General features: G+C 46.5%; 1 protein-coding gene across 1 annotated transcript in view; it reads left to right on the forward strand.

Annotated features, from left to right (window-relative positions):
- The first annotated feature begins 3,369 nt into the window (after positions 1 to 3,369).
- Positions 3,370 to 19,577, forward strand: part of GXYLT2 (glucoside xylosyltransferase 2) — a 159,255-nt gene continuing 143,047 nt past the window's right edge. The window contains exon 1 of the mRNA XM_069643207.1: positions 3,370 to 4,137. Within this exon, the coding sequence (XP_069499308.1) occupies positions 3,911 to 4,137 (227 nt within the window). The 5' untranslated portion in view covers positions 3,370 to 3,910. The remainder of the gene's footprint in view (positions 4,138 to 19,577) is intronic.

Genomic DNA, 19,577 nt, shown 5'->3' on the forward strand with positions numbered 1-19,577 from the left:
TGTCTCATGTATGGTAGATGGAATTACCAATAATTATCACAGGTCAAATAATCGGACAGACCAAAGGAAGAATACTGCTTTAATCAGCTCAATGAAAGAATGCAGGGAGAACTACAGTTTGTAGATGCTCGTTATTCACAATTAAGTTTGCTTGCCCAGACTTTATATACTTTCACATACGTCATTCATGACGCCATCCTATGTGGCATTTCACAAAAACATAACGCTGGGAGGGATTAGATTAGGGGAACATATCTACTTATATAATAATATCAGTGTTAATATCTCATTGGCTGCCCCTTCTCTGTAGGACACGCCGTGGGCTACGTCTACATACGTCACATACTGATTATAGCAAAGAATATGGCAGAAAGCTAATAACTGCAACATTGTATATACAGGGGTTGAAGTGGGCGGGAGCGGTTGGTAGCGGTGTTCCGCTACCTTTTTCAATTAAGTTTTACTGTTCCTATACTTTTATTTAAAAAAGAAACCATCCTGGAAAGTTTTCGTTGGAAAATAAAAGTGTAGGAAGGAGTTGAAACTTGCACTTTCAGTGCACTACACTGAACATTCCCTTAGACAGCTGGCACATGTGTTTGGGGCTTTGTATTGTGCTTGGGAGGGGACGTGGCAATGGGGTTTGTGGGGAGCAGGGGCATGCCAGTCGGAAACATAGTTCCACTAATTTTCGTACATTTCGACTAATGTGTACATGAAAGTGCGTGACAGGCTTTGTGATTAGTTGGCAACCCTATTGGCTTGTCTAGCAGCACATGGACAGAACGAAACTTAGGTGTTCAATCTGCATCAACTTGTCGGTTTTGCCAATTAATCCATTGTATGTGATCAGCCTGATCGTTAGCCATGGTCTATTGTTTATAGTTAACCTTGTAGTCTGCTCACTGTTCTGGTACATCCGAGGAGGGGAGTCGGGGGGGCACACCACTATCTTAACACAAAGCTCTAATGAATGGCCTTTGTTTGGAACTCTTCGTCATGTGTTTGGAGACCATGATTTTTTCAATTTCAGCCTCTCAATTACTGCTATTTGATTTAATTAAACAGGGTGCCGGTACCCACTGTGACCTTTGGAGACTTGCTCATTCCACCTCACATAGGCGTTTGCCTTTGTGGTTGTCCAATACTTGGCATCCTCAAATGTCCTTGCTCTTGTAATCTTAGTAGAAATATGTCTCATGCACGCGGTCTATTCATTCGCCCCTCTCTGTGCCTTGCGCCCATCTCACGAAATAGCCTCCTTGACTTTAGCCGAACGTACATCCTTATTCTGCACATGAAATCAGCTTCTTCATCATTTCTTCAATTTGCAATCCTAGGCTCGTTTTTGAGGTAGCTGGGTTTATTCTTTAACACAGGCCGCCGTCCATTTTCTTTCAATGGTCATCCTAAACGTTATATATATATATATATATATATATATACCTCTTTTTAGCAAGCTTCTATATGCTTTTTCTACCTTGCGTCACAGAGTATTTACAGTTATTGGTCGCCAAGTTACTTAATCTTATTTTCATCATAACATCATCATTTGGTACATGTTTCACTTAATGCTTCAGTTACATCGTCAGTCTTAATTATTTTCATATTGTTTCAGTTTAGGCTTATATGTCTTCTTTATGACATCATATTGCTGTCATCAAACTTTTGTTTAGAGTTATTCCATGATTCTTACAGTCCGCTTCCTGGCTCTTCCACAATGGACATCCTTTTTGGTAACTTCCCTCCATTGTATCAACGTAAGAATACCTATTGAATGGCTGGCTGAGTGCATATCGTCTTTCGTACAATCGACGTGGTATACACATGTCACATAAACTTGTGCAGGAATTCCCAATGTTAGCGTTTCGTCTGATACTCCAAAAGGAGGTGGTGGTGAAGGGGCGGGGACTAGAGAAGAGGCCTCCACCTACTCCTCTACAGGAGGCTAGGGAGAAAAGCTGCTACTACAAAGTGCAGGGAGGAAGAGGCTAAGGAGAGACGCTGCTACTACAAAGTGCAGGCGAAAGGGAACTGAGGAGAGAAGCTGCTACTACAAAGTGCAGGGGAAGGGGCGGCTGAGGAGAAAATCTGCTACTGCAAAGTGCAGGGGAGGAAGAGGCTAAGGAGAGACGCTACTACTGCAAAGTGCAGGGGAGGAAGAGGCTAAGGGGAGAAGCTGCTACTGCAAAGTGCAGGGAGGAAGAGGCTAAGGAGAGACGCTGCTACTACAAAGTGCAGGCGAAAGGGAACTGAGGAGAGAAGCTGCTACTACAAAGTGCAGGGGAAGGGGCGGCTGAGGAGAAAATCTGCTACTGCAAAGTGCAGGGAGGAAGAGGCTAAGGAGAGACGCTACTACTGCAAAGTGCAGGGGAGGAAGAGGCTAAGGGGAGAAGCTGCTACTGCAAAGTGCAGGGAGGAAGAGGCTAAGGAGAGACGCTGCTACTACAAAGTGCAGGCGAAAGGGAACTGAGGAGAGAAGCTGCTACTACAAAGTGCAGGGAAAGGGGCGGCTGAGGAGAAAATCTGCTGCTGCAAAGTGCAGGGGAGGAAGAGGCTAAGGAGAGACGCTGCTACTGCAAAGTGCAGGGGAGGAAGAGGCTAAGGAGAGAAGCTGCTACTGCAAAGTGCAGGGGAGGAAGAGGCTAAGGAGAGACGCTGCTACTGCAAAGTGCAGGGGAGGAAGAGGCTAAGGAGAGACGCTGCTACTGCAAAGTGCAGGGGAAGGGGCGGCCAAGGAGAAAAAAGCTGCTACTGCAAAGTGCAGTGGAGGAAGAGGCTAAGGAGAGACGCTGCTACTGCAAAGTGCAGAGGAGGAAGAGGCTAAGGAGAGAAGCTGCTACTGCAAAGTGCAGGGGATAACGAGGCTCAAACGAGAAGCTGATACAAAGTGCATGGGAAGAGGAGGCTAAGGAGAGAAGCTGCTGGCAGAAAGTGCTCAGGAATGGGATAGCGAGTTGAGAAGTGCAGAGGAAGACATTCATAGAGAACACACGTGAAAGTGTCTGCTCTTTGACTGGGTTATGGAAGAGACTGGGGGTCTGGGGACCAGGGCACCGCAAGGAGAAGGTCGGGTCTGGGGGATGCGACAGCGGAGGAGCAGCTCGAGAGGGAGCCCGTGTGTGGGGGAGGGTTGGGGGGGTCTTTACAGGCAGCTCTATGTGTGCGGAGGTGCATGCGCCCATGGTCCATGTATGTGGCCGGGGAAGGGGTGAACTGTGCTCCAGGCCCCCGCAGCATCTAATTGATGGGCAGAGCGTGTGGAATGTGCAGCTGGGGAGGGGCCTGGGAGGAGCGGCCTCCGCATGAAGTCAAGTGGGGGGGCGGGTCAGGGGCGGCGCTGCCAGTGGTTGATGCACGACACCCCTCCCCTCCCCCCATGTCCTCATACGTGGTACTTGCTGACCTGCCAGCGGAATGCTGCGGCTCCTGATGTGCTGCCCCCCGAGTCTCCAGCAAGGACCCTTCTCGGGCATGATCAGGGCCTGACCAGAGGGGTGTGGGGCGCTGAAGCAGAGCCCGGGGATCGGGAGACTGTGGGGGCGCCACGGGTGGGGTCCCAGGAGTCCGCGGAGCTGGGGGGAATCCCGTGCATAGAGACTCCACAGCACGCGGGATGGCTGAGCATTAAAGCCTAAGGGGGGCAGCAAGAGCATGGGGGCTGCACGGAGCCCGCGCTTTCCTGGTGTGTGCACGGAGCCCGAGGGACCACGCTGGGTGCATGGTCCATGCGGGGCGTGCAGCGCGTAGGGGTCCCTCGGGCGTGCACGGGCCCCCGGCCCCCCGGTGCGTGCAAGGGCACGGAGGCTCCCGAGGGATGCCAGGAGGCGCAGAGCCCGAGGGAGGCGCAGAGCCCGAGGGTGGCCCTTCCGTGCACGGTCCCCGGCTGCTGCGCTGAGCCCCCGGGGCCATGAAGCGACCCTCCAAGCTTGCAGCCGGCCTGCTGGGCTGCGGCGTCCTGCTGCTGCTCTACCACTTGCTGGGCACTTCAGAGGAGGCGAGGAAAGGGTACCCCCCCGAGCCCTCCCCACTGGCAACCGGGGGCCCCCCGGCAGGAGTGCCCACAGCGGGGCCCCGAGAGCCTCCTGAGAAGGGGAGCAGAGGCGGGGCAGACCAGCCGCCGACCCCCCGCACCAGGTAAGTGCCTGCCTTCGTCACGTGATGTCATGATGAATGGGGGTGTCCGCAGCCGTGCACTACCCTGACGCAGAGTCTCACTCGGGACCCCTATTCTGGTGGCGGTGTGAAGGGGGGCCATAATCCTGCCCTCCAGCTTCTCAGGGCCCTCTGCAAATGTGCGAGTGTGGGATGGGTGTCACAATGTGCCACAGTCTACCTGACTTCCCTTTACCATCCTGTTCGACTGTTTGATTGTGTAATGTCAGGTATTGGAGTGGCTCCTTGCTTGCTTTTACCATCCTGTTCGCGTGTTCCATTGTGTAATGTCAGGTATTGGAGTGGCTGCTTGCTTTTACCATCCCGTTTTGAGTGTTTGATTGAGTAATGTCATGTACTGGAGTGGCTCCTTGCTTGCTTTTACCATCCTGTTCGCGTGTTCCATTGTGTAATGTCAGGTATTGGAGTGGCTGCTTGCTTTTACCATCCTGTTCGAGTGTTTCATTGTGTAATGTCAGGTACTGGAGTGGCTCCTTGCTTGCTTTTACCATCCTGTTCGAGTGTTCCATTGTGTAATGTCCGGTACTGGAGTGGCTCCTTGCTTGCTTTTACCATCCTGTTCGAGTGTTTCATTGTGTAATGTCAGGTATTGGAGTGGCTGCTTGCTTTTACCATCCTGTTCGAGTGTTTCATTGTGTAATGTCAGGTATTGGAGTGGCTGTTTGCTTTTACCATCCTGTTCGAATGTTTCATTGTGTAATGTCAGGTATTGGAGTGGCTGTTTGCTTTTACCATCCTGTTCGAGCGTTTCATTGTGTAATGTCAGGTACTGGAGTGGCTGCTTGCTTTTACCATCCTGTTCGAGTGTTTGATTATGTAACGTCATGTACTGATGTGGCTCCTTGCTTGCTTTTACCATCCTGTTCGAGTGTTTTATTGAGTAATGTCAGGCATTGGAGTGGCTGCTTGCTTTTACCATCCTATTCGAGTGTTTCATTGTGTAATGTCAGGTATTGGAGTGGCTGTTTGCTTTTACCATCCTGTTCGAGCGTTTCATTGTGTAATGTCAGGTACTGGAGTGGCTGCTTGCTTTTACCATCCTGTTCGAGTGTTTGATTATGTAACGTCATGTACTGATGTGGCTCCTTGCTTGCTTTTACCATCCTGTTCGAGTGTTTTATTGAGTAATGTCAGGTATTGGAGTGGCTGCTTGCTTTTACCATCCTGTTCGAGTGTTGTGTAATTTCATGTACTGGAGTATCTCCTTGCATTTACCATCCTTTTCGAGTGTTTGATTGCGTACTGTCATGTACATGGACATATGGGGGATCTTTCTCAAGGTGTATGGTTAAAGTCTCATGGTGACTCAATATGCTGGTGTGATTTGTCCAAACTCACTATTACCCTGAAATGTATTCTGATTTGCTCTTAGGCTAGCCAAGACCATGCCCTGTTACATGGGGATGTGTTTATTGATTATTTATAAATTGTACTACCAAATGATACAGTTGGATATTCTTCTGTTTCATTCTCTTCTCCTTTTCTGGTCTCTTTTCAATGTTCTCTCTTCTACTTTTTCTCCTTATTTATTTTGTGTTATGCATTATGAGATGAGTTTTTTCCTTCTCTTTTGGACTCAAATCTTGTGACCAGGTTTATAGTTTTATGAAACTTGTTTATTTCTAATTGTATTGCAAACTTTATTGTTGAAAATAAAAATGATAACCTGATTGTGTAATTTCATGTACTTGAGTGGCTCCTTGCTTTTACCATCCTGTTTAAATGTTTGATGTCGGTTATCGGAGTGGGTCCTTGCTTTTACCATCCTGTTTGACTGTATCATGTCACAATGTATGGGAATTTGTCCAATGGTTTTAGCTTCCCGTTGGTCGCAATTCAGGGGTATTGCCCCAGACCTCTGCTATCCTGTGTGAACACTTCATGGGGCGATACACTAAAGCTTTGGGCTCACCCCCTCCAGTGCTTTCTCGGTCAATGCGTGACGTCATACCACCTGTCTGTGTCTTCAATTTCCCGTTAGAATGTGTCCTTGTGTGACGTCAGCGTGACGTGTACTGAAGTTCACTGGGCCTCCAACATTCTGTTGAAATCCGAGGTTTGTGACGTCATAATGGTAGTTACGAATCGGGAGAAAGTGAAGGCAAAGCTCTGGGAATTCGGGTGGATTGTGAGTTCTGAGACGGCCTGGGAACTCCCTCAGGATTCAGTTACATTTCCATACGTCACGCGCAGACACCAATTCTAAGATCTGGATTGGATGTGTTGCCTATGGAGAAGATTCTCAGTATTGGGTCTGGAGAAGCCAACATCCTCCCATCACGCGTGTGCCAGGGCTTCTGATCTAAGGGAGTAACACGAAGCACTCTGGAGACTCATTCCCTGAACGCGGAAGGGCTCCCTGGATTGAAGACGGTCATGCATTTTAGGCGGTATTGACTGTGTGTACACTTGCTTATTGAGATGTAAGATCATGTGATGTAACACGTCTTTTAGGATTCATTTAGGATTTTATGGAATAACACGAGTTTTGTGCATCGGATTATTGGTAGTTGTTAACTATGCAGTGTGTATACTTGGACTTTTAGACAGGTAAAACAATATCAAATGCGTCTTCAATGTCCTTTTTTAATTCTTTATGGAGTGAGGTCATAAATAATTGGTTGGCCCCAAAGACCTCGCTGTTCTTTTGCTCTTATAGGGTGGTTGTGTGATGTCACAATGCTCTGGAGCTTTGATATTGTGTTCAGAAACCATGCAAGTCTCTCCATTCCCTCGCCACCCTACTAGAATGTGTGACGTCCATTGGCGTTTTTCTCTTACACATCTCCTGTATTGTTTGGCTGTGTGATTTACAGCCGTTTTTATCGACCAATGACGCCTCATTACCCTGTGCCTTTACCCGGTGGTAACGACCCACGGCCCAAGTTGATAGGTCCTACCAAAGCAAGAGTGAGAACAATTCAAGCTGATATTGTCCAGAGGAGGGGGCCATTATTGCCATTACTGCCCTCTCCCTCTGCATTATCTGCAATGGAACTGCCAACATAGTAGTGGTCCAATTGATGATATTTTTTTGAATTTCCAAAGTTACAGTTACAAAAATAAAATGTATCAATAAAAAAAAAAGAGAGGATTAAATACAATGCTGTTAAATATACAGCTAACTGCGCTTGAAAGTATTCCAGTGCTGTTCATGGGCTTGGGCGACTGACTCTGGCCGGATCCCGGGATCCGGCTACAAATCTGATGCCGTATCGCGGATCTGCGAGAGCCGGCCCAAAGACCAGCACTGGTCCTGGATGAAACGAGTGTTATCTCTGTATGTCTCCCGGGGCCGACAGTGGCACTGCTGCTATAACATCACAAACACAAGGATAAGTTGGAATTGGCCAGGCTTTTGTCTAGCTCGGCCTACAATCTGACTAGAAATTGAATTGTGGTGATTACTTCAATTCCACGATATGGCTAATTAATGCTGGACGGGATGAGTCCATTGGTACTACGTCCTTTCATCGACAGTCTTTTTTTTCGATGAGTTTTCTTCCTAAGAAAAATTATAGGGGGGGGTGGTAAAGTGCATATAAGGGGTGGAGGAGTCGGAATAGATTTTAAAAAAAAAACAATAGGTTATGGGGGACTCCAAAAAAACTATTTCGATGAGTTTTTTCATGAACAAGTTTCGTTAAAAAAAATAACTCGTTGAAAATAAGAATGTCGATGAAAAGACATAGAAGCATTCTCTTTGCCCCGGATCAGGTCGTGGGCAGCCTGTTCCCCCTCCGTGAGGCTGTAGAAGGCAAGATCAGCCTTGTAATACCTGGCAGCCGGCCTTATCTGCATAAATGCCTGCAAATAATTTCTGTGTTACTTGAGTAAGAATATCACTACTCACCAGCATTAAGAACATTACATAAATGACATAACTACTGGAACAGTCTCCTAGCTGTTAACGCAGAGGAGGTAGATATATTTTTTTGAATAGTTTATTACTCATTTTAAGTCATGAAACAACGTTTAAATGCATTGTATTAAACTTCATAAACCATTTTTGTAGCATATTACAAGCTGCATATTAGTGCGGTTGTTTTGATCCACGCAGATGCCACATTGATTATATGTATTAAGTGGGTGATGGTACGGCCATGTATTATAAGGAATAAAATACCGCAAACCGTAACTGCAAGTCACCTGGGAGTTACAGGGCTTTATGAAGGAACCCACCCAGCCTTAGGTCTGATTGGCTAAAGATCAACCTGGGTGGGCACTGTATGGGATCAAGAGTAAGACTCGGACACAGAGGCATTTCTGGTGTTGGTTAAGACTTTTATTGATCAAACACAAAGGGATTTGGGGGTAAATCCTACCTATCCCTAACTAAGAGAGGGGTTTCCGTGCCTCGCCGAAACTAAGGAACGTCTGTGTCAGAATGTCCAAAACAGAGAGTTCTCTGAACTGTATTCAAAATCCTAACCGGATCCTCACACACTAAACTCGATATAGCTTGAAGTGGGGGATATCTTTTAGCTGAACACCTGCAGCTTCTTTCCAAAGCTCCAAACACCAAGTTCTAAAGTGTAAAAGAACCCAATAAAGTTCCACCAAAAAAGGAGGGGCCGGGTGGGCTTCCTTTCCCCGGGATTCCTCTGGCTTTCCCCCTCTGCTCTTAAATATTGTGTTTTTAATGTTTTTTCCCACCCACTGCTCCCTCCCTCCATGTCGTGTTGAGTTCAATAAAAGGGGCACACGGCTTTCGTCCGCTAGTTACCACCGCAGACTCCAAGGCCCCTGTGTGTATGACATGCAGCATGCAGGTGGGAGCCCGGCTCAATCCGGTCCCCCACAACAGTAGGCCGCAGCGTTCCATGAAGCCTTGTTTTCCTGTAGTGCTTGCCGCCTCCTTTTGTGTATGCTGTTTGCGGCGTGCCTTAGGGTTTGCACTTTTCTCTGGCACTTGCTCAGCCGCAGGGTGGTGCGTGTGTCACACTTCCTCTCGCCTTTGAACGTTGTGTACACTCTGATCTCAGTTTCACTACCCTGGTATCCGTCAGCACCATCTGCACAGGTTCTCTTTTTTTAAAATTTTTTTAACTTTTTTTTTTTTTGGGTCTGCTCTAGTAATTGTTTGCACTGTTTAGTTATAGATTACAGAATACGGAGAAGTTCTGAGGTGCGAATCCCACTCTCCAACCGGCTCACGTTAGAAGGCTACAACAAACAGATCTATTTGTCTGGACGCATTAATAAAATACCCTTCTTCCCCCCCCCCCCCCCACAGTACTGCACTACTGTATAAAATGGCAGCTCTAGGTTCACACTACACATAATAAAATAAATTGGGGATCATTTTGCACCAAGCGGAATGTAAAATCAAAAGGGAGATGTGTTGTTTTTACCCGCTCATTTTAGTAGCCTGCCAAGGCATAGGAGAGGCGCAAAGCACAGTTTGCATATCCGGTTTGCTTTTCTCCTCCATCTTGGACAAGCGCCAGGTTTCACACAGGCGTAAAACCAATGGATTCTGTACTGGAAACTGGCACCCAGGGGAGGACTGGCAACATTTGTCCTGAGTGGCAAGGTTACTTTTCGGGCCTACAGTACAGTGCCGAAACCCACAGTGCAGCGAACCCCAACTTCCAGAACAAGTCATATCAATACCAACCTCTCCCCTTGCCACACATTGCCAAGTATATATAGTAGACCTTATTGACATTACTTTCCTTTCATGCAACATATTCTTCCAGTATGTTTGTGGTTTCTTAGAGACCCGGACCCCTTGAATTCGCCCACTTACCAAACATAGTAAAATTACTTCACCAAGATAATATAATTGGTACTTGGGAAAGCTGAGATTTGAGCCCAGTTTTCAATGTGTTCAAGTTTGTAGTTTGATAGCAGGCTATATCTCTTCCATTCCATCTCATCTTTAGTTTTAAAGAGGTGTCAACGCTAGAGAATTCATTGGTAGAGCAGAGCCATTGCTGAATCAGGGGGGCTGGATTTGCTCTAAGAACCAAACATGAGCTGCCACCGCAAAACACCCATACCTGGCTCCCTGCCTCCTAAGCCCACAAAATCAATACCTGCACCTTGTGTACCCACCCCCGAAAACATAAGACCCTCAATTGTCCTCCTGCCTCCACACTAGTATGTTTAACATGCATTGTCACAATTATTTATAGAGTAAACCCCATTTTAGTGAGGCTTTCTCTACAGATATTTAAGGAAAATAAGGCACAGTGATAAAAAATGATTTGCTCAGGATCACAATGTATGAAGCGTGGAAGGATGGGATTTGAGCCTTGTCTTTCTGGTTTGACAGTTTCGAATTCAGAGAGCAGGGCAGACTTCAGCTTCTCCTATTCCATCTTCAGCATTAGAAACAAAAGAAATGCTTTCTGCAAAGGACCGGGCTGACTGGCATTCGTGTATGGTATGGTAATGTTTATTTGTAAAGCACCTATACACAAGGCAAGTGTTTCAAAGCGCCCAAGGAGTGAGGAACAAGGGTAATAAAACAACAGTCATTCATTCAGAGTCCTTGAATTTTTGAACGATACACTTATGCACAGGCAGAGAGGGGGGAATATAATACAATTAACAGTGTAGATAATAGCACATAGGTCTGATGACGATTCTGCAGTTTTTCAAAGTGCATTGAGGCGCCACCATGCAAGGAGGGGAGACATGGAAGATAGACGATCTTCAAGGCATTGTAAGTTCAGATCGTGCAAGTGCACAGAAGGTACAGGAGAGGGGGAAGGGGGTGGGAAATCCAAGTGTGCCCAGTTAGTCAGCAGAAGCTGGGTAAGTGCCGAGTGAATTCCATTCTCATGGGTCACTGACCAAGTGCAGTAGCGATGAGGCAAGTGCAGGCACGGAGGCAAGTGTGAGAGGACTGGCAAGGGTGCCAGAGAACTGTGAGACTCTGAGGTACACCCGGTGGCCAGTCAGTAAGCTGTGTGGAAAAGGAGGGCCAGAGGGATAGAGCGGTGAGAGAGGTTAGCAGGGTAGAGGGGGAGAGAGAAGGAAGAGGAAAAAAGGAATGTTTTAAGGAGTTTCCGGAACTTAAGGAGATCAGGCTCAAGACGGTGGGTGGCAAGGAGGCTATTCCAGAGGGAGGCCCCTGCTGAGGATAAAGATCTCCCTCCAAATCTCTGCTTGGGGGACCGGCTCACTCGCAGAAGGTTGGCGGTAGTTGAGCGGAGGGCTCGGGAGGGACAGTTGTTAGGTAGGCATTGTTGCAGATGGTTAGGTCCCAAGTCCTAGAAAGCCTTGTGGACATTGCAGAGGTTCTTGTACATGATCCTTGCAGCCACGGGGAGCCAGTGGAGGGATTTCAGCGCTAGAGAGATGCAGTCCCTGGGCTTGAGGCTAAGGATAACTCTTGCGGTTCTGTTTTGTATGAATTGTAGAGGGTGCAAAGCAGAGGCAGGGAGGTTGAGAACGATGCTGTTGCAGTAGTCCAGCCTATAGAGAACCAGGGCTCTGGAGACAGTAAGCTGCTGGGGGAAGGTGAGGAAAGGAAGAGTACCTCTGAGGAGTTGCATCTGTTAGTTAAACTTTTTAGAGATGTCCGAAATGTGAGTGGAGAAGGAGAGAGTGGAGTCGAAGATGACCTCAATATTCTTTGCCTCGCCGGTGGGGGCAGGCGAAGGGAGGCCTGCCAGAGTGAGCGGGGGAAAGCTGGAGCAGGAGTCCCAATGCGAACGATCTCCGTCTTACTTGCGTTGAGGCAGAGGTTGTTTGCAGCACACCATGACAGAATTGCGGACAGTACGATATGGAGGAGGTAGAGGAGGTGGCTGAGGGTAGCCTGAAGGAGAGTTCATCCACATAATACTGGAAGTTAGAGATGAAAGTGGCAATCACATGTGCTAGGGCAGCCATGCAGACATTGAAGAACCAGGGGGATAGGTTAGAACCCTGGGGAACGCCTCTGGTTGAAAGGGATGATCGTAGAGAGAAAGAACCCAAGTTCCACCTGGGATGGGCGTTCGGAAAGGAAGGAGGTTAACCACACCAGAGCCTGACCTGTGATTCCCAGGGTGTCACGGAGATGTGCGATCAGGATGTTGTGGTTTACCATGTCAAAGGCAGAGGCGAGGTCAAGAAGAATGAGGACAGAGGGAGTGTTGGTGTCAAGATTTGAGAGCAGGTCGTCAAAGGTGTTCAGAAGAGTAGTTTCCATGCCTCTGGATGCTCTAAAGCCAGAATGATGGTCATGGAACCAGCAGATCCAGTGTGGAGGGTGAGCTGAGAGATAGCCAGCTTCTCCAGGGGCTTGCCCAGGAATGGGGTGATAGAGATGGGGTGGTAGTTTTTCAGAATGGAGGGGTCAGCAGAGGGTCCTATTAAAGCCCATGAAAGCATCTGGGACTTTCACCTCCTACTCGATTGACCTATTCGGATCCTATTCGGATGCCGTGTCTCTGTGTTGTGGAATCAGTTTGAATGCTTCAAAAAGGCACAATAATTAGTGCACAAACTACGATGCCTCTTGGTGCCGCAAGTGGCTACTCATGTGTGAGTTTATATACAATTCATATGTGGCAAGTCACTAGTTTCCTGGGTGCGTGGCCACACGTGGTTACACAACAACAAGCATTAGTTCCACGTGGGCACAATGAGGTTAGTGGCCACCTTGAATGGTCACTATTAACGTGGCGCGGGTTGTTAGCTGGGTTGGTGATGCGTGGGACGTTAGCATGCTTGGTTCCTGCTAGGGCGCTATATGCACATCATTCAGCTTTCATTGAGGCGAGGGCTGGGTGATCCGGTGGGGCTAGGCCCCCTGCGCGTCCCACTACTGGAGTGTGAGAAACCCGAAGATTCTTACACAGCAACCACCCGCACTGCTTTAACTAGGAGATGACCTGTAAGAAGGTCGACATGGTGTGTTTTGGCCGTCTCGTCACCAACTGTGGTGCAATAGGTATGCGGCCTTTATCAGGACGATAATTTTCAAGTACACAAACATATGTGTAAAACCCGAAGGTGTCTCACTAGTCCCCGGAGAAGGTCATCGGTGTTGGACCCAGTTCCTGGGGGTGGCCCAGTGGGGGAGGATCACTTGGATGGGGGGTCTTCAGGGAGTGGAATTGGGACACCGACTGGCGACACGTGGTACCCCATTCCCTGTAACACCTTTTCCCCATCCAACCATGTAGGATATTTGAAATCTCTACCCCACCCCTTTTCTGACACGAACACTTTCTTACACAGTGAAAGACAATGGACTAACACCCAAGCCATTTACCTGACATGTCCCAATACAAGGATCAGGCAAAGTCGGGCAATTGACAATAGCCACGCACACCTGGTCACCATTTACCTTCCCCACAGGGAGAAAAGGCAGAGCACGAGACACACTATCAGCAAGGCTGAGCGCACGAGGAAGCAGCTATTCCGAACTGGCAGTTTAAGCAGAGGAGAATGACGGCGAGACCTAAATGGATGACGAGGGGATTGCCCTTGCCCTTTTTAACTCAGACCCGCAAAGCCTCAGAAAAAAGGGAATCACAAGACCGGGAGTACAGCTAGCATGTGGGGTGACAAGCGTCAGCGGTGCACAAGGGCCTCCTGCATTGATAACACATGCGGGGAGGCACGCTGGCTACCGTGGTACCGACCTTGACTCCAGAAGCAAGACAAGCAAACTGGTTGCGCACAGACGGTGAGTTGGAGGAAGCTGATAGCAAACCGAACTGTGTTGAGCCCAAGGTTGCAGTTGGCAACAGTATTCAAAAGAACACAAGGACTCTGGATGGCCCTTTTTGTTTTGTGTTGCAAACTACAAATCCCAGAAGTCCTTAGGAGAAGGCAATGCGAGATGTCAGAGTGGTATTACAAGGGTCACGTCAAATCCCTGGTACAATTTGAAATTCTTTTACCCATTAAGATGAAGCTAATCATGAACTGTGTTAGCCATCTTTAACACCGTTCATGAATTTCTATGTGAACCCAGCGGAGGGATTCCAAGGGAAAAGCTAATAGAGTAAATCCTGCATGTGATAAAGCAAAGTGAACTGTGTATTTGGAAAACGTGACCCTGGCTGAGGGATGCCTGCAAGTTGAGGTGAAGGGTAATACACCCGTGAACACTGTCGATAAGAGTGAACTGCAGGTTGTCCACAGTGAGAAGTTGTTTAAAAGGACATTAATGCTCTGGAATATTGTAAGCTGTATTTGAAAGTCTGTAGTGAACCCGATGGAAGGGAGGCCGAAGTTACAAGAAGGATCTGAGCCCAGCAGAGGGAGATCCAAGGGGTGAAGAGCAATCACCCAAGGTGTAAGATTATCGAAGGAACTTTTGTTTGTTTGTTGTTTTGATCTATCAGCCCTTCTTCTAAGGTAAGAGACTTTGTAGAAAAGAGACTTGGCACCCGAAGTTTCTGGTATAGTTGAATTGGAATTGTGATCCTCATGCTGGAAATGCCCAGGAGTGTGCTGTGCTCAGAAGGTTCGCCTTGTAACATGCTAAAAACGTGGGGAAGGGAGACACAGCCATACCATCCTGACTTATCATTTTGTGAACACGTCTTTCTTTTCTAATGAACATTATCCCACACTCTTTGTAACTTGGTGGTAAGGAATGGCAATAGTTTTTTTTTTTTAGTATAGTCCGTTTCTATTTGACAAGACGCCACTAGGACTGCCTTATTATTATTTGATGATCGTATCATGCTCCCATCTTAGATTTAGATTAGGCGTTTATCTCACCCATTATAAAGTTCAATAAATACCTTTTGAACTTTGATCACTTGAGTCTGTCTTTACTGTTGCCACCATGACCTCCTTGCAGGAGCAAGGGGTCGGTATGTTTCTCCAGTGCGGCGTGGCCCTTCACGTTCATGTGCATCGCTGAGGCTCCCGAGAAAAGGTCTTCGCCGATGGACATATGGAAGGCAAGCCCTGAGCTTGCGTTTTGGAGCATGCTCATTGACGCGTCACGCGCAACATGGCTGCCCTGTAGTATTTAGCCCAGGTGCTCCTGGGCATTGTAGTTTTAGTAACGGTTTTCCTGCAGAGGGCAGAGGAGGCTTTTGTAGGGGCACAATGGTTTTGTCCTTTTCCTTGTGTTTTTCTTCAGTGTGCCATATTTTGCCTTGAGATGTCCCTTATGGCAGATGCCACTGTGGTCTGTTCCTCCAACCCCCAGTCACCTCTTAAGGCATCATGAAGCAAGCAGATTCAAGGTTCAAACAAAATGTATTAACTTAAATTTTAGGATGTTTATAAGTCTAAGTAGCCCTAATCTAAGGAACTAAGGGTAGTCTGAGTCAGTAAGTTCAACCTAAAAGTTCAACCTGTCTGTCCAAAGCCTATAATTGCCCTCACAACTAAGGTGTAGGGATGTCTGCCTTAAATCAAGTAGTGTTCCATATCAAATTTCTGAGCTTCTTCCAGCTCGGGATTCCCTTCCCCAAGAAGACAACACAGTTCCTAAAGAGCTTCAGAGTTCCCGTCCCCAAATTCGATACAGTTCCACAAAAGCTTGGGGTTCCCTTTCCCAAGTTTAACTCTTTTAGCTCTACAACCACGGTCCGTATCTTTTTTTTTTTTTTTAAGTGTTTCAACTCTGCATTATGGCCTTCTAGGCTTTTCAACAGTTCACATATTGTGTTGCTTTCTTTATTCACTTTATCATCTGTCAGATTTAACACCTCCTGTGTCCTGACCTTCCTTGTCTCTCTCCAAGTGGGGTTACTCGGTCTAGGCACAGTTGTCGGTCCACCCACAACAGGTCGCACAACCATCAACCCTTGACACTTTGCTAGGTTAACATGTTTTCCTGGGACTTCCTTGCCAACACAGGTTTCCTCTCTGACCCTGTGTCCTTAGTCCATTTGTATTTCCCAGTCTTCTTGGCAGTCTCCTGACTCTGCCCAACATGACTTTCAAACAACTCACTTTGTAATGTTTAACTTTTGTTTCCACTTTGTTTTCACACTCTCCCAAAGTGCTTTTCTTTGCTTTCACTTGGTTCATTAATTTTCACTGCTGGCTTTCACTTTGCTCACACTAAACCACAATGTTCATCAATATTTCATAATTATGCTTTTCACTGTAATTATCAATGCACATTACTTTCCTTCAACTTGTGCAATAGTTTCACATATTTTACATATCTTTCCTTGATTCGGTATTCAGTAGTTCATAAAGCAACTTGCAGCTTATTCGGTATTCAATATGCTTTCATTTGGTCTCCACGCTTGTTCATTACACTGTTTACTTCGATCAGCATTTCTTTCTGTTCAATTCCAGCCCCCGGTGAGCCCTGGCATGTGTGGATCGACTATCACTCAATGGTCAGAAGCCGCTCCCCCGGGTGCCTTTGGATTCTCGGTCGGCTCTCTCTCGTTCCCCTTTTACTCTGCGGGAGCCCCGGCGAGCAGTGCTTGCTTCTTCTGGCACTTGCTGCTGCGGTCTACGCCTTCCGGAGTCTTCTGTGTCTCCCAGCTTCTGCTGAGGACATGCGGCACAGGATCCCGCAGGGCGTTGGAACCCTCTCGTGGCCCACTCTGGCCTCAGTGTCTTCCTTTCTCTCCTGCAGCACTTAGTGTCCTTTTACCAGCCCTCCTCCTGGCTCCTCCGCATCTGCTTCCCGTGTCCTGCTCTGCAGGCTTGTCTCGCCTCTGTTCATCTACCTTGCCATTTATGCACCGGAAGCATATCAGTTGGCTGCAGGTGCAAGTCCTTTGCCTGACCATAGTCTCCGTTACCGGTATCGAGACACTTCAAGGAAAATAGACATAACATCTCACAACTTCGGTGTGTGGTAGTAGAAGTGATTCATCCAGCTCCAAGAGGAGGTGATATTGCCAAGTGGTTAGCACAAAGAGAGCTCTTATGGATACACAAGCTTGATGGAATGACACCACTGGGATTAAACGAAGATTTCTATCTGGGATCATTTCTTTGAAATCTTCGGTACGCAGACATAACACATTGGGTTAAAGAGCAGCAACTTGGCTCCTTCGGAAAATACTTATACTTAAGAAAATGTCCATTATAAGAATACACGCACCAACAAGAAGGGGTCCTCATTAGAGGAGACAGGAGGATGTATTATCAGAAGTATTTTAACACAATGTTGCATACATGGAATAGATTCATCTAACATTGAAGATTGTGAACTCCCCAATGAGAGACAGAATGGAGGTCGTTTTCCAAAAAACAGTTGAGCAGGAACTTAATTATTTAAGGATCAAGATTGTGAACTCTCTTGTGTGAGACAGAGTGTGAGACAGAATGAAAAGGTTTTTTCTCTAATAAGCAGTTGAGCCTGAAATAGGCACAAACTGAAACAAAAAAAGTTGTTTCATTTTAATGTTGAAATTGGTGAACTCTTTGTTGAAAACTGTATGCATGCATATCTGATATCAATAGGAGAATTTAACTCACGTTGGAATGGTGCACCCATTAGGCAGGGACAACAGCTACTTATGTTAGTTGAGATACTAGAAGATACTCCTTAATATCAACTCGGCTCCTCTTGGTTTAAAATACTTCACCTCAGAGGGACTTGACAATTACCATCAATCCTAAGCAAACCCACGGAGGGAAGATATCTACTGCTTACCAATATGATAGACAATGACCTTATTAAGATTATCGGTAGCTCCTGCAAGTGAATGTCATGTTACAGAAGTAGCACGAAGAAGGCAAAGCGAGGCCTTTTGGGAAATTGGTATCTTTGCAAATAATACTGAGAAAGGGTTGGCGACCCACTGCATAATAGATATGTAATGTGAATAATGGCGAAGAGGGACCAGTACCCCAAGACTTGAAAGAGAGTGTTACAAACGTTTATAAAAGGGGGCCAGTGACCAAATATTGGACAAATATAATATTGTGGATAAAAGAAAGAATCATTGGAGAGGAGAAAACCACTGCCAGGTTAGTGAACCAGGCAAACAGTGAGGCTGGACTCACACACACACACACACACACACACACACACAGGAGAAGAAAGAAAGTGAACTTTCATTTATGAAACAGTGATATCCTGACAGGAGAGTAAACCAGGAGTGAAAAAGAAAACGAACTTGACCTTGTGAAATAGCAACAGCCTGGCAGGGGAGTACACCAGGAGTGGAAAGCAAAGTAAACTTGGAAGCATAAAATTGTAAAGTATTGAAGGGAGGAATTTTTTGGAGGATAAATGAGAAAGTCATGAATATCCTAGTAAGGGCGTGTTCCAGGACCTTCAAGAGAAACCCTTGTAACCCAATGGAAATACAGAGTATGAGAAAGTGAATGTGAAACACGATTGAGTGACTTTTTGATTACCAGAAGAAATATAGTGGAATGAAAAATCCCTTTCCTGGTGGAACTTTGTTATTCTTGTACTTTTCTACACATTAAAACCTGTTATGTTTTGGAACTTGGAAGAAAAGATGCCAGTGATGACTTATGTGAATCCCCTAGTACACGTTATATTAAGTTTAGAGTGTAAGGGTGAGTTTAGGGTTTGAACACAGGACAGAAGACATTCATTTTTTTTTTTGTTGAACATCCTGACACAGATGTTCCTTAGTTTTGTTGAGGCAAGGAAACCCCTCTTAGAAGTAGGGATAAATAGGATTTCCCCCAACAGTCTTCTTCTTTGTTGATAAATAAAAGTCTTTAACCAATACCCAATAAGCCACTGTGTACGGGTCTTACTCTTGATCCCTTACAATAGTCTGTGCTTTTTGGACGCTTGTGTGACACTATGTGCTCTTAGTGTAAACTCCAGTGGCTCGCTGTCCGATCCATACCTGATAAAAAACCTTAGATGGTAGAAGTCCCATTTTAAAATAGATGTTTCAAAGGACTAACCATTATTCATCCATTTATTTTGGTTTCCAATGTATTCCACCGTAGAGCCCTCCCGTGCACAGCAGCCATGCTTCGGTATTACGTTTCCTTGTGCTTGTCGAAGGTGTGAGTTTTTCTGCTGTTGAAGACCTCACAGTTATCGGTAGGTGATGACGCATCAGGAAGTTTGAATGAGCCTTTTTTCCATAAGGGATGTTGAGTCAAACCTAGGGTGTTACTTTATCCCACAATGCATATGTAAAAGTGGCGAGATGTTTGAGTCGGGTGATAAACATGTTCATTGATCTTATGGCCCGGGATAATCCTTGCAGGTCTGGCTAGACCAAGGACCTTCCTGGAGTTGTAAAAACAAGCACTTACCACACCAGCGTGGGCTACCTGCATCTCCCACTATAAAGTGATTTCCACTACAGATTGTACATCACTCCCAGCACAGGAGCAAAGCTGAGCTGATGGTCAACCTCCCCTGGGGCTTTCCAAAGGTATATTAGGATAGCTGGATCTCTGCTTTGTAGGGCATGGTGCTCCATAGTCTAGAGATTGGATCAGAAAGAAACACCTTCCCTCCCTATGTGTTTTGAATAGTGCGGAAGAAAAGTTTACTATTACATATAGTC

Source organism: Ambystoma mexicanum, chromosome 2p (genome assembly GCF_040938575.1).
Source record: "Ambystoma mexicanum isolate Mex_15411 chromosome 2p, UKY_AmexF1_1, whole genome shotgun sequence".
NCBI lineage: Eukaryota > Metazoa > Chordata > Amphibia > Caudata > Ambystomatidae > Ambystoma > Ambystoma mexicanum.